The 16,446-nt window shown below is 34.5% G+C and overlaps 1 protein-coding gene across 1 annotated transcript in view; it reads left to right on the top strand.

The window, feature by feature from the left end:
* EPHA5 (EPH receptor A5) overlaps window positions 1-16,446 on the top strand; it is a 321,239-nt gene that overhangs the window by 158,474 nt on the left and 146,319 nt on the right. The window contains exons 4-5 of the mRNA XM_058547172.1: window positions 3,727-3,882; window positions 7,890-8,225. Coding sequence (XP_058403155.1) covers window positions 3,727-3,882; window positions 7,890-8,225 — 492 coding nt within the window. The remainder of the gene's footprint in view (window positions 1-3,726; window positions 3,883-7,889; window positions 8,226-16,446) is intronic.

Genomic DNA, 16,446 nt, shown 5'->3' with positions numbered 1-16,446 from the left:
AAGGCAAATCCCTTACCATGGGGTGCAAACTTTTTTCCCCTAACTTATTGTTCTTGTCTTTTGGCCTGGAATGCTTTTCCTGCAATATTCAGAGGCAGAGAGAGGATATCCTCAAGTGCAGGAAATTATAAGTATATTAGTATGGACAGAGATAGGGAGTGTGGTAGGAGACCACATTTCAAGGGTTTCTTAAATATTGTGTGAAAACTTGGAGGTTATGCTAGCATTTTGTAGTAAAATTAACTGGAGTTTCCCAAAGGAGGACATGATCAAATGCTATTGAGAAGTATGGAAACGAGATGACTACAATCTTAACAAAAGCCGTGTCAGTGGAGTAGAGTGTGTCAACGTGTGATTTAAAATGAGGAACTAGAGATGCATGTATGAAAAAATAATTTAAGAAATTGTGTTCTGAAGGGGAACAAAACTGTTTGGTAGCTACAGGGAGAATTAGGATCAAGTGAGATTGGTAGTTTTGTTGTTATTTGTTTTTGCTTCATCTTACTTTGTTTCCATTGAAAAGTTCTGGAAAATTGTATTGGGCTCATGTGAATTACTAGATGAGAGAGAGAGAGAGAAGTGAGAGAGAGAGACTGAGTATGTAAAAGAGATAGCAGACACTTGAAAGATTAGTCTCAGAGAGTAGAGATGGGGTTCCTAATTCAAATATATTTTTCTGAAGGAGCAAAGACATATTTCCATTTTAGCAGAAAGAAAGGTAGAGAGAGTGGGGACATGTGCATATTGGTTTGGAGATTTGGTGGAAAGAAAATAAGAAAGTTCCTCTCTGACGACGTCTATTTTCTCAGCACACAGACAGATATACCAACTAGGAGTCACAAAGGAACAGAGCTTGTAAGGAATTAGAAGAAAAAGGAGGATTTACAAAATAATGGTATTCCTGCTGAGAACTGAAGTTAACTAAGGAAATAATACTAAGATTGTCTAGCAGCATTGTATGTCCCATTTGGATTTGGGGCCATGAATTGAAGGCAGTGAATAATTATGGTTTTGTGATATTTTTCTTGAACAACATTGAAACCCACAGTTTTCCACTCTGTACCTCTATTTGGATTTCTATAGCCCCCTCAAATTAAATAAGCTTTAAACATAATCATTACCTTCCCCTAAACACATTTTGTATCTAGTGTTCTCTGTCTGAGAGAATGGCACCAGTGTTTCCCCTGCAGTTTAAGCCAAACACCTTAGAGGCGTTCTTAGGATTTCCCACTCACTCATCTGACCATTAAATACATCATGAAATCTTGTTGATTTTACCTCATACTCATCTCCTGAATTCACCTACTTTTATCTATCACCATTTGGACCACTCTTGTTAAGCAACAGAGTCTCTTTCTGGACCAGTACAACAGAAACAAAAGGGCCAATGGCCTCCATCCATGCTCCTCTCCAATCCCATGCTGCTATGAAATTCTCTCTTAAACACCACCTTGATTTTATTATTTCCCTGCTTAAAACTTCGTAATGACCTCTCTTTACCCATGAAGTCCCAAATAATAAAAGATGTTTGTGACCTGGTGTCCTCTTGCACGTCTAATTTTCATCTTTGCAGCTTTATTCCTACTATCTCCCTGATCAATTCTTTAGTTCCCCCGTCTCCCTATTTGTTCTCCACCTCTTTTGGTCCTTTGGAAGGATTTTCGCCTCTAATGTACTGCAATACTCCTGCTCACATTGGATAATTTTCCTAATCTTTTACATCTCAGCAGAGACTGAGCTTCCTGAGGGAAGTCTTTTTGACATTTCAGTCTAAATTAGGTGTCAATGTTCATTCCCATGCTCTTTCCTTTTCCAAGCATAATCATATTGATAATTATTCATGTAGTACTTTTAAGACTCATAAAGGCAAGGCCATGTCTATCTTGTTTACCTCTGTAACCCAGTACCCAGCAAAATTTCTGGCCCACCACACCTGCTGAAAGCATTTTGTTGATCTACTGAACAGAAAGATATATTTATTTACTTTTTACTTACATTTATATTATTTCCTATTCCCAAAGTTCCTGTGGAAGGTTGAATAACAGTGTTATATATGATATCATATAAAACTTTTAAGTTAAAAGGCACTCATTAAAAAGAAATGACTTTTGTTTCATGAATGATAAGTGAATTCCAAATACACATAATATGTGGATTGACACTTCATGTCTTTGAAAGCAAATAGTGTTTAAAGAGAGAATGGTTTTACTGAAGAAGATAAAAGAAGAAAAATTGGATAACTTAAGCTAAGAATGGTATTGGCTGCTACAGCAATCCTATTATAAGAAAAATAATATTCTAAATCTTCTCCTAATCATTTAACTACAAGAATGTTCCTAATACTATCAAAAAGCTCTTCTTATCTTTGGAATACCTTCACATTCTCTCTGAATTTATAAGAGCATTAAGGCTTTACTATCGCTATAATTAGATCTACCGAAAAAAGTACCTTCTCCTTTTTGTCAATTCCTGATTATTCATGGTGATGGCAGAAAGCCTTAGCGTGGATTCCTAAAACCCTGGATCATTTATAGCACATGAAAATTAGCCCCAATTCATTATGTCTATCAAAAATTTCTATTGAAATACAAGTTCACCTTTGAGCTTTAACAAATGTTCATTGATGCTTGAATAAATGCTCATAAATATATGTAGTGAATTTTGAAAATAGATAAAAATAGAAATGATTGATTAGCTTTATATAAACTAAGCCTTAAAAGGTTATCAAACCATCATTTTGGTGGTCTTCTATTGGCCTATATTGGGCAAGTGGAATAAAAGCTTGGCTTTATTAGACATTGAGAAGAAAGAAAGATACAAAAATCTAGGGAATCCACAGAATAAAAAGATTTACTTTGTTAGCGCTTACTTACTTGACCACCAACACAAATGTTAACAAAAATATCCAGAGAACATTTTCTTTATGTGATTCTAAATAGTTCAGTTACAATCTTCTTTCCACGCCATTTATTTATTTATACGTTACGTAACAATTTATGAACACCTATTCTGGTCAAATACTGTGTTAAGTACTGTGAATTCAAAATTGAATAAGACACACTTTCTATCTATATAGATCATTACAATTTGTATAGTATAAGTATGATTGATATGAGAATAGATGCTTCTTAATTCAAAGAAAAGTTCTAAAATGGAGTAAAATGTAAAATAAATGCCTGAAATCTGACTCCTCCTGAAATCAGTATAATGATGTGAATGATACATCCACTCATTCATGCATTCTCCCCAGTCTAACAGAATTTGTGAAGCTCTTAGCATCTACTATTTAATTTATTTATTAATTCAATAACAAAATTTTGAGCATCTACTGTGTACCATGCTATTCTATAAACATAGTGGAAAATTTACATTTCTTCAACATAAGTTGTATTAATAATAGAGTAAATGAAAATTATACTTAAAGCACTGCTTCAGAAATACATATAAGTATTTACCTCATAATATAATTTTTTATAAGCTCCTGTAGCATATAAATCATTGAAAATATATACATTTCAAACGTTTAATTTAAATACTTAAATATTTGATTATCTGAATGAATAGCTTGGTATTTATGATTCAGAAGCTTATGAAAAATTTTTGAAATTACTGCAAAGATTTTGTTATATGTAATCTGTGTATGTTAGTCAAAATAATGACCTGATTCACAAAACAAACACTGCGTCTGTTCCAGGGAAAAGCTTAGTCTCTTATTTCTTTTGACAGTGTGCAGACCTGGGTTCTTCAAAGCCTCACCTCACAGCCAGAGCTGCAGCAAATGTCCACCTCACAGTTATACCCATGAGGAAGCTTCAACCTCTTGTGTCTGTGAAAAGGATTATTTCAGGAAGGAGTCTGATCCACCCACAATGGCATGCACAAGTAAGGAAACCCGTGGATATTTGGTGATGCTAACTTTCACCAGTTTGAAAAAAGAGCATGATGGAGCCTGTTACATTCTATTACCGTTTCCCCTAAAACAGGCATAATGTTTCATCTTCCAAGATAGTATTTCACCAAATTTCGATCTTTTTGAAAAAGCATTGAAAAGTTTGAGTCTCTTTTATCACTCACTATTAGACGCTAATAGTGTTCCCTAATTTCAAATTCAACATCTGAGATACAGATATAGAATTTTTCCTTTTATTTTGTGATCTTTTATTGTTTATGATAGCCAAACATGACTTGATAAATTCATTTCCCTGTTCACAGTAAAAGTTTTTTTTTTTTTTTTTTTCCTTCTCCCAATCCAGTTTTCTGATCACATAACCGTACAGTCAATGGCACTTTTGCCACCTGGCTCTAACCTGCCCCAGTAAGCTGCTAAGGCCAATGAGAAGGTCATTCGTGAAAGAAGGCAGGAAACACTACAAGAACATTGGGTACTGGGGCTTGGAAAATCAGATTTAAGAGTCAAACATAAAACCAATTTTTTAGCTAGGATTTTCAAGCAGTTGTCATGTTTCTTATTAGTGAGTGTCCTTAACTGTTATTAACTATGTGATTGGATGATCATATAATTAGAGTGATGAATATTAAACATCTGATTTCCACATTGCAGTGGAGGCCTCCACATCCATCAGTGCTTTTGGCGCTTTTGTTTTTCTAGTGTTCCACATATTTCTGAGAAGGGAACAAATTTATGTATTTGTTTGCTTGATTGCAATATTTTCATATTTTTTCCACAATTATAGTCTCTATAGCAAATCAGACGAATACAGAAAAAGAAAGGGAAGAAACGTGAATCCCCTTTCCCCATAACATTCAATTTCTATGACCTGTCTTGTTTTACTATTTTAGCTTATAGTAAGTTGTAGTTACTCTCAAAGATGATGACAAAGATTCTTGAAATTTAGTATTCATTAGTATTAAATGTAAAGAGACATACAATTCCTTTAATTAAATAATCACAAACTGAAATTTTCTCGGAATTTCAGTGTCTAAATTTCATAGTGTCAGTGAAACACATTTTCATAATTCCTCAAATCATTGATATTAATCAGCTTTACATTGGTAGAGATCATTCTTTTATCACAAGACTGATAATTTTATGGGTTAGATGATTACTAATTATAAAGAATTTCTCTTCAAATGAGTAAATGACATTATTATATACACTTTTGGCAGGACACATTTGAATAGAGGAGATATAAACTATGATTGAATGTGATGCATTTTGATTGCAGTGGAGATTATTTCAGTTAATCAGAGCAAAAGAATGCCCAAATAGTGGAGGAAAATGTTGACTAGACAATAGAATGGTAAATTAGGGAGAGAAAACCGTGTCTTGAATTATCTTTTACTTTTCATTAATTTTCTAATTATTATTTTCTTTACGTAGTCCAGTCATGATCTTTCTCTTTCTTAGCATAAATGTGAACCTCCCTTTCTGTAAATTTGTTAGGTTTGGGAACTGGGGGGAGAGCCTGTGCTCTGGTGGCAAGGACTGCTCAGCACTCTTTTAGGACCTGAGTCCATAGTAAAGCTTCACATTTTCTCTGTCTCCAGGTGTGTGAATTTCTAACGCTGTATCTCAAAAGAACCCTAATTTGTATGCATTTCTCAAGAGACTATTGGGACTCATGTAGAAGATCTTTCTAATATATAATCTGTGAGGGTGTGTTCTGTTTTAGTTGCATTCATAGTACCACAAATGCTGCATGTGATCCCCTTGAACAGATGGCTTGATTGATGTTCAGATGAAAATCTTGAATTTGCTTTCCCTTTGGCTCATTGGAATTAAATTTATTGTTCCAATTCCTTTCACCATTTTTTCTGGAAAAAAATATATATGTAAAATCTGGAAAACAGAATGTTACATACCTATAGGAAAAGGAATCAGACAAAAATAAAAACCAAGCTTCTAATGAATCTGCTTAAATCAAGGGTACTTCTCACAGCTCTGCTTTGGCTCATACATCACATCTCTTAGTGGGGCAATGCAATTGCATCACATTATTTTTTAGGTGTGTGTCAGTCTGAGCCTCTACTTTTTGCCTCTATTTTAGGGCTTCACTTGCATTTGAGTTTTGTTTTGACTTTAAGAGGCATGTGTGTTCCCACCCAGAAGAAAAGGAAGAGCCAGATTCTGATGGATTGTTACAGATTTAGAGGAAAGGTGTTAAATGGGGGTATTTTTCAGTAGGCAGAAACTTCTGTTTGATATCTTTCTGAACTAGATATATTTCAGGTATATTTTACCTTTTTCTCAGAAGTAAACTTGTAACATTTTGATCCAAAATTACATTTTCTCCATAACTTTCCACTATTAAATATGCTAAAAATTATAGAAAAAATAATACTTGTATTTCCATCTTAAGAAATTGTTTCAATTTAAAAGTGACTGTTTTATATTCAAGTGTGTGAAGTTGTACGTATGGCAAAGTTCACAGAGTTGAACCAAAACCAAAACGGGGATTGTTTTATTAGTAATGGCAACTCTTGGGTTACGGATTCCTTTAATTTAAATGACATTTTATAAATACTAGGTAGTTGTCTTATCACTTTTTAAATTTAGTCCTTGATAATCATGGCTTAATAAATGTTAGGTAGAAATTAATATTAATCTCTATATTTAGAACAGACAATGTGCATTAAGCTAGCTAAGCTATGTCATCCTAAGTAGCTTAATTTATTCTTATGACCCATTCAACTACCACCATATTCCATTTTATTCCCTGTCAGGAAATCTGTACAAATTAAGTCTGAAACAAATGTAAATGTATTTTCTGTTTGAGAAAAATCTGAACGTATACCATTAACAGCTGACTGAAGTTGTAACTCTAAATATCTGAAAATCGACTATAGAGTTGACATTATGTAATTAATTTTTTAAAAGACTGTAATCTTTTTCGGAACAGTTTTACGTTCACAACAAAAATCAGAGAAAAATACAGAGCTTTCCCATATATCCTCTGCCCGCATATATGCATAGCCTCTCCCATTATCAACATCCCCTCCTAAAGCAGTACATTTGTTACAATTGATATGTAATCGATTTCAATTCTCTTTAGTTTGCTACTTATTAATTTCAGAAATAAAGTAATATACAAATGGACATTATTTATTATTTATATATGACTGCTGATCCTTCAAGATCTGAACACTTTCATTCTTCCTCTTGTAGTGTTTTTGAGAGTTATTTTTGAAATAAATTTCAAATTTCAATTAAGTAAAATTCACAACTTGCAGAACCACAATACTAAAACAATATCAAAGTAAGTGAAATTTTGTTATAGGCTGTAATGTTGACCAACTACCTAAATTCTAGTTCTTTCTTGACATATGAGAGAGGTTCCAAATTCTGTTGGTGATTTATCAGTAGATACGCAATTTATTTTGAGGTAAGCTAAGGCTATTTTTTTACTGCAGATTTGTAGTCCAGAGCCACACTGAAAAATCCTATTTTTACCTGTGTTCATTGCTAGTAAATCCTTCATGTTAACTTCCCAGGTTTCAGGGACAAGTATCAATGAGGAGGTAATCAGTTCAATCCCCAAGGAGAATTTTTCCTCAGATTTGCCAAAAGACTTGCCACTTTTTGAATATATAATTTTATCTAACATTATTTTTGTATACATAGTTTTACTTCACAATTCTTTACATCTACATGAAGCAAAACATCTGCTTCAACTGAACTAGTGTTATAACAATGCCAAGATAAGTCATTTCTATAGGATATAATGCCCACTATGTCCCTGCAAAACTATCACACGATTTTTCAAAGATTATTACAAATTCATAACTCTTGCATCCTCCCTACTTAAAAGATTGATTGCAAATCTATTGAAAATCTATTTTTTTCCCTTCAGACCAGGGATTTGTGTAGCAAACAATGCCTAATTTTATCATCTTAAATTATGTTTTTCTTACTTTACTTTGCAAACCAGGACCCCCCTCAGCTCCTCGGAATGCCATCTCAAATGTTAATGAAACTAGTGTCTTTCTGGAATGGATTCCTCCTGCTGACACTGGTGGAAGGAAAGATGTGTCATATTATATTGCATGCAAGAAGTGCAACTCCCATGCAGGTGTGTGTGACGAGTGTGGCGGTCATGTCAGGTACCTCCCCCGGCAAATCGGCCTGAGAAACACCTCTGTCATGATGGTGGATCTGCTCGCTCACACAAACTATACCTTTGAGATTGAGGCAGTGAATGGAGTGTCCGACTTGAGCCCAGGAGCCCGCCAGTATGTGTCTGTAAATGTAACCACAAATCAAGCAGGTAAGTGTAATGTCCAACCAAATCATGTACCTTAGGCCCAGCTCTGTCAATTATCTCCACAGCTGAGGGCTAAATTGCCTAAGATCTGTGAGGGAACATCCCATAAACCAGAGGGTTAGGACTTACACTAGAATACACCTTGAAATGCTTTTTTTAGTTTTAAATAAATCAAAGCTAAGGCTTCTTAGCAGACACATCCATGGACAGAAAGAAAATGATATGTTTTAATTGAATTTTTTCCTTAAAAATGTATTTCTGGCTCAAATCCATTTGTAGCAAAACGTTTTTATCTTATAATTTCACACACTGCAATTTTTATAGCTCAAATTTATATTTTTTAATTTTGTTTACTTCAAGTTTTTTTGTTTAATTCATTAATTTAGCATGTCATCAGGCAAGTTTTATTTGCTTATTTGTTTGTTTGTCTGACGCCACAACTGAAATTTCTTTGCAGATTGAAATAGGCTTTTCTTATTGTTTCTATTATTATTATAATAAAAATGCATGAAATGAATTTTTTTTTGATAAAGCCATTTATCAAAATTAGAATAACTATGACCTGTTATACAACCACATGAAAACACATCTATGTTTCATATGAAGATCTTGAAATTATTATTAGGGAATAATTATTAGGGAGTAAGGAATACAGTTCTGCTTGAGCTACTAATTCCCCCATAGTTTCCCCTCAAATATTCAATTTTAAGTAAGTCAATATAGAGGGCTTCTTTTCTGGTAAAAGATAAACTATGACTGAATTAATAATTCAACCTATCATGTGGTAAGAATAATTTAATGAGTAATTTATAACTTGTTTTTGTCAACAGCGGGTATCTGGGTGGGAGGAGGCATTAAATGTAACTTCTCTCTATTCCCCGGCCTCAAATCTCAGTTCAAGGGTATAAGCTTGTCACCTCATTAGTACATCAGGTGGACTTTGGTCAGTGATGACATCCTTGCCAGCAGGCCTCACAATGAAATAGGATGGGTTTGACTGAATCAAGTCGAATTTAGTTCATATAATATTAGTATAAGTTTGTAGATTATGGAATGACTGGATTGCAAGAGAATGCTGTAGGTAATCATGTCTTGGCCAAAATAATTTGAATTGTTGGATGGTCAGGTAAATCAAGTGGTTATCTCTTGAGAATAAGAAAATGCAGGCAGTTGAGTTTATAGTTGCTTCTGATTGATAAAACTGAGGGACACATTCAAGAGTAGCCCAGATGATATGAAAGTGTTTGAGTAATTCACTAAGAATCATTCTAATCACTCTAGATGTTCTTATCCGTGTTGAATTCATGCTCACAGCATTTCTTTAATTCCATGAGAGAAAACATTGCACAAACTTTGCCACTTTTTTCAGTGAATACTTTATATTATCCTCCATTTACTCCCTAACCTAAGGTGAAACTAATAAAATTGTTAAAGAGCTAGACAAGAATAGTAAAAATTGTTTTCCTTCAGTTTTGACTCAGCTGCTGGCAATACTAGTCATATGTTGATTTTCCTTCACAGTATCTAGATGTCACATTCAGTAAATGTGAACTGTCTTCCCACATCAGAAAAATCTAGCTTTAAAGGTGTGATTTCAGGCTTCTTATGTAACATCATTCAACCTCATTTGTTCTACATATGAATCTTCCATTAACATATTGAAAGCGTATTGAACAGTCACTAAGAGTTGTATTCCTTTGGGAGAACATTTTCTAGCTTGCATAACCTTAACTTCTTTGAAAGATATTTCTCTGATGAACTAGATGTAGGAAATGACTGTTTATTTTTAAAATGTGGTGCTTAATAAATATTTGCTTTAGTTGTCTTTGACTTGCTGGCCTGTTTAGACTGCAAAGTGTGTTTTTTGAATTATAAATACCTTAAATACCAAGAAGGAGTAATTTTCATCCAGCTGTTCAAGGCATGGCTATCATGTAAAATAAACATTTTATTCAGAACAGACATTTTGTTGACTTTGGGTTTCTGCTTTTTTCTAAGTTCTCAGGGTACACATACTGTAAAATCCTCGCAAACATACTCAAAAAAATCAAAATAATTAGATTTTTCTCAGTATCTGACATTCCAGACCAAGCCTCAATTTCCACAAAAATTGTTAACTTCAAGTAACTCCTAAAAAGTCTTAGATTTAATGCTACCATGGCTGGACATTTATCAAGTATCAACATTACAGAAAGTGAGCTGCAGTAGTTCGTTTTTAAAGTTTAAATACTTTTTAAGCATTAAATTGAAGAAAGTTATCTGCACCATATGTGGTTTTTATATAAAATTTCTTTCACCAGATTTTAAACTGAGTTTCCATCTCCTCTAAGAAGTGTTTTTTGAGAAATGCATTTCTTTCCTAACTGATTTGTTTCAAATTTGTAATTTGTTCTGGCTTTTTCTGATTGATTTATTTTTTGTGACATCAACATAAAGTATGAACTGTCTAGATTCAAAATGATATTCAGAAAGTACAAGAAGAAAAAATAGCAATTTTTCAAGATGAGAATCTTGCATTAAACTAGGAACAGAAATTGATTACATAACCCTGGCTGATCAGTCTATAAAAGGAAATAATGATTTCGTGCTGAGGATAGTGATTAAATGATTAATTTATGGATGTTTCTACAGTATTTAAAACATTTTCCTAGCCATTATATCATTATGAAGTCTAGCATCTTGCTTTTGCGAGAAGTTGTCTGAATTCAAATGATACTTTTTGCATGTAATTTAATAGTCAAGTCAAAATATAAAGTTTTAAAAAAAGCTAAATACTAGAATTAGTTGGAATTTATGGTCCTTGTAAAATGCAGCAAATAGTACTGAGGAAAGAATCATAAAATTGATGGGGGATTTTCATGGTCAAGAAAAATAAACACATATGAAGGGGAAAAAGCAAGAAAAAAGTAATCTACATGAAGGTAAAGGAATACTGTCTGTGAGGATGTGGAAAATGATAGGAAAATAAAATGTGATATGTTAATTATGTAAAGAACTCTTAACAAATAGTCAAATTGCAAAGTGGATAAAATGAGGGATACGCAAACCCTATACTGCTAAACTCTTACACTTAGAGAAGGAATAAAAGTCTTGAGTCCTTCTAGTTTTCTGGTGAGTTTATGTCTTTCTTACACAATACATATTTTCAAAAAATTGCCTTACATGTGATAATCTTTCTTTGCAAAAAAAGTATTTAGATTATTTACATGACAACACTTCCTTTATTCTTCTGTTTTATTCTTTAGGGCATCTACAATAGATGTCTTCTAGATAGATGGATAGATAGACAGAGGTAGATAGATAGAGAGACAGAGTGATATATCAGCACATAGTGTGAAAATTAAAAATTCGATTGATGGCAAATACTTTAAAAGTTTCATTATCTGCTCACAAAAGAGTATGCATTTATTATATTCCTCTATAAACACATTCTTTAAGTTTTTATTTTAAAATAATTTGGCAGTAGGCATACTGTACTAAGAGTTAAAGTTTAAAGCTCTTTTAGTATATGCAAATGTATATTTTATCCCAAGAAAGAATAAGCTGATTCTAATAAAAAATCAAAATTACCAGTACTTTGATATGCAAAGGTACAGAATCATAACTCTGAGCTGAAATAGACCAAATTTTAACTGTTTTGAATTAGCCTTAGACTCTTGGACTCGTTTCTCAGAGGGCTAGGTTGACATATGAGTTGCAAAGTACAGCAAACACTTGGGAGGGAATGTCTCAACCTGTTCCAGACTATCAGAAATGTCTAAGGAAAGTCGTCCCTATATTTTGAAGGGTTTTATTTCATGGTTCTTGCAAAGGTGTCTGGATACATGATAATCCCATTTAATCAGGGCTTTCAGTTTGATGCCATTTATATCATTGACCAGCATGAAGTCTCATAGGATGTTGAGATGACCAGGGTTCCTGAAGACTAAATTATGCTGTAGAGCTGGAAATTTAAGAGAATGCTTAAATAAGATGGCAAAAGTACACCATTGTTCCTGCCAAGGAGGCAACAAACATTTTCTGGTAGTCTGTGTTCACTGGGATGTTAAAAAAAAAAAAAAGGTCATTGTCACTTGTTAGACCACACTGTAATAACAACTGCAAGGATCTATGTTGATTTTCTTCAGTGGAGACACCATATTGTCTGTATTTTTAATCACCACATGTATTGGTGATTAAATGTATTGTTGTCTGCCAAGATTAGTTTGTCTTCCACACAGACCAAACAGATAATTTAAATCTGCCTGTGTTCTTAACCCCAACCCTTTATTCTTCCATGTTTTTTATGGTGGCACTAATTGCTGCATTCCCTCACAGATACAGTAAAGATTTGTGTTTACTCTTTTGGTAGGAGGGAGATGCTTTCAGTTTGGTCATTACTACAGTTTTACAGCTTTTACTTCATGGACCTCGGAGTCAAAGAGAGATTACTTCCAGTTGCAGGGTAAATTTTCCAAATACATACCAGTGATCTGGTGAAATAATCAAAGGATGGAATGGAGACATCACTGTGACATTTGTAATATGGGCTCAGGACAAAAATCTCATTCATCACATTACCCCCAGAGCCTCCACTCAGATCAGTGTTTCTTAGCGGTATTCTGGATCCACAAGAATTAATGTTAGCTCAGAGGCAGTATTCAATAGTCTGTGAAAGATCTGGGCATTTCGCCCCACACTCTATTTAATTACAAAGGGCCAGAGATACCTTTCAGAAAAGCTAAAAGGAAAATGTACAATATTAACTTATGTTAGTATTGCATAATCCTTCTTTAACGACAATCACCTTTCTCTTCATTGAAGGGGCTATGGGGTAAGGAAACTAACTCAGGTCTGGAATTTGAGGAGACATCGTGACTAACCAGGTTACTAAATTTTGATTTGTATTTCTCAGACCTTAATGTAATTTGTGGTGCAGATCAAATGGCCTGTTATTTTGGTCTCTGAATGCCAAAGTATTAGACTTTTTACCATTCAAATCCTGCTGCCTATTATGAAATCCATGCCCAACTTCCTTCCAGTGATAAAGTGCTACTACTTGACCTCTACCACACCTGGACCCTAAAGAAATCAAGAAATCATTTCAATGCACCTTCAACCTCTGTGTTCTCATGTATAGAGAACAGAATTTATGGAGATTTTGCTTATAAAGGTGGCACTGTCTTCATCAATTTATTTCTCATCATTATGCTAAAGAAAGTGTCTTCTGGGGCCTTTCTGAAGATGTAATAAGTGAGTAGTTTCACAGGTCTTGAAGAATAACTCAACTTTAGCATTCCTGTTTCAGTAGGTCATTTAATTCTTTCTTCTGCATTAAAACAAGGAATTCCCAATATCTGAACTTTATTTAACTTACGCCTTCTTTTGGTCCAGATTTTGGCCAACTAGTTGAAGAAGCATTTAGCACTTGTGCCAGCTACCTGAAGAAGCGCAACGAATCCAGAATCACTAACCATGCATTTATACCAGCTTGAATTAAGTTGTTTCTCGATCCTATGTAAAAAACACACAAAATCCATTTTCACACATATTTCTTATGCTTTTACAAATTTAAGTTATAGAATCTTGTAAGTTTCATATTCAAGTAGCTTCTTGTCTCAGTATTGGCTAGATAATTGGCTCCCAAGAGGATGTTGGGATCTTGAGTTCAGATGGAGTAATAGGTTTGGGCAGGAGGAGAATTGCTTCCTTCTGTCAGTTAACGATCTTAGATAAGGTATGGACTTGGTATTGAAGATGTGAAGGAACAGTTTCCTCAGGCAGGTGTGGAACAGCTGAATCTGGTAGCAAGAGAGACTTGGTAAGTTTTAGAAATTGAGAATATGTGAGTTATCTGCATTCTCCCAGATATCTGCATTCTAATGCTCAGGACTGCACATGTTTCCCAGTCGATGGACTCACTTTCTCATAAGGCAAGGCAGTAAATTGAATCATCTTTGTAACTCAGGAATTCTGTGGAATAAGACTTGGATTTTGATGGGCAGCTCTGTCATCCTTTTCACTGTAAGAGGACGTGAGATACTTATGGCCTGGAGACTAATCTCAATATAGCTGGAACTGAGAATTTAAACTTTGAGCTGCTTATTATATTTCTTTAAATTCCGAAATGCAGTTAAACACAGCCATTCCTTCTTAGATTTATTTGTATTTTTCATGCTTTTAGAGTACTAAAACAGCTGGAATTTGGTCACCAAAAATATTATCTTCAAGAAGCACTTTATTGGGGTGACCACAGGTGATGAGACACATGCCACTATATGCCAGGCATTGTTAGATTACCGTCCTTTAATACTAAATAGGACCTTGCTACATTGAAAGACAAACAGTCACATCACTAATTCTATATTCCGATTCCCTGAAAAGACTGTTGCCTGCAACACTTCTCTTTTGAGAACATGTTTTGTTTTTGATGTCTGTTTCCTTAGTTGCAAACAAAATCTACTCTGGCTAGTCTAAACAGAAAAGGCCTTTAATAAAGATTATTAAGTGGCTCGTAGAATCATTGAGAAGAATAGATTCAAAGATTAGAGGCTAAGTTTCCAGGAGAGATGCCCAATACTCTGCCTCAGATCTGGCCTGATGAAGCGAAACCGCCACTGTAGCTGCCAAGCAATAAATGTCAGGCGCTCAACTTTATTCCAATTGTTCCTGCCGCTAGGAGCATTGCTAATTCTGAATCTCAAACTTGAAGCTACTGAAAAATCTTCAGTATTGCCACCAGCAAAATATTCACGTTTTGGGGCCATCTTCACCAGCAAAGAGCAAAAAATGAGAACTTCATCAAGAGCCTGGTTTCTTAAGTTGCCTATTTGAATCAATATCTTGCCTGGGCAAGTCTGTTTGACAAATCTAGAGCCATATGCCTTTGTCCTAGCAGAGGAGGGACCTGGATTTTTTTGAGTTCTGATTTCTATGTTGGAGAGACAAGTTTCATTATCTGAGTTTTAGAAATTTATAAAGTGACATTCAAACTATGATATCCAATGAATTGTTCAAATTTGAATGAAAATTCCTACATATAATTGTTAAACAAGTTATCTCTAATATTTTGGGAAAATCTGGTTTTTCGAGTAATTTAGAATTGTCCATCCTATCTCTCTCTCTCTTTCCCTCCTTTCTTTCCTTCCTTCCTTCTTTCCCTCCTTCCTTCCTTCCTTCCTTCCCTCCTTCCTTCCTTCCTTCCTTCCCTCCTTCCTTCCTTCCTCCCTTCCCTCCTTCTTCCCTTCCTTTCTTCGTTGTTCTTTCCTTCATTCATTCTATATATTTTTTTGTGTTTCAAGTGTTGAGGCTTGAGTTAATAATATACCTCAACTCATGGCACATTACCATCTTCGAACTATGCAAGGCCCTCACCTGGTTTATATATTTTCTTATGCACCACTTTTATGCCAAATCCATTTGCCATTTCCCTACATTAAAGAACAGCCTTTTTATATGTTGTTTATTTTTATTCATAACTATTGTTATTAAATGTTTATTTAATATTGGATGTACATTTTTTTTTTTTGGTGAGGATGACTGGCCTTGACCTAATATCTGTTGCCAATCCTCTTCTTTTTGCCTGAGGAAGATTGTCCTGGAACTAACATCTGTGCCAATCTTCCTCTATTTTGTATGTGGGGTGCTGCCACAGCATGGCTTGACCAGCAGTGGGAGGTCCATGCCCGGGATCCAAACCTGTGAACCCCAGGCCGCCAAAGGGGAACACGTGCACCTAACCACTACGTCACTGGGCCGGCCCCTGCATGTACATATTTTTAATTTAACTTAATGATTATATTAAATATCTCATTCTGTCTACTAATTTTTTCATCATAATCGAAATATTTCATAGGTCCAGCCATGTTGCTTTTGGCCCTCTAATGTGCTACTATACCTGTCATATATCCGCTATACTTTACATATCAACTCAGCCAGTAACAGAGACCCAAGTCTCTGACTACCCAATTTGTGGGCATTCTTTATTCATTTTAAAGCCCTAATATAGTGATTTTCATTCAGTATACACACATAAAATTTTATTTTATAAAAAAAGAAAACAATAAAACTAGTAGACCACATTTTCAGTTATTTTCACATTTCCCTTTACAATGTGCCCAATGTAGTTTTGTTGTCTTCAAAATGAAATGCACAAGTAGAAACTGTGTTTTCTTTAGTCTATTACATAGAGCAGCAGATTAGTATATTGCTTAAATTTCTGGACTGTGGAGCCAGACTTTCTGGT

Source organism: Diceros bicornis, chromosome 8 (assembly GCF_020826845.1).
Source record: "Diceros bicornis minor isolate mBicDic1 chromosome 8, mDicBic1.mat.cur, whole genome shotgun sequence".
Classification (NCBI taxonomy): domain Eukaryota; kingdom Metazoa; phylum Chordata; class Mammalia; order Perissodactyla; family Rhinocerotidae; genus Diceros; species Diceros bicornis.
This window is presented reverse-complemented; position numbering and strand designations above follow the sequence as displayed.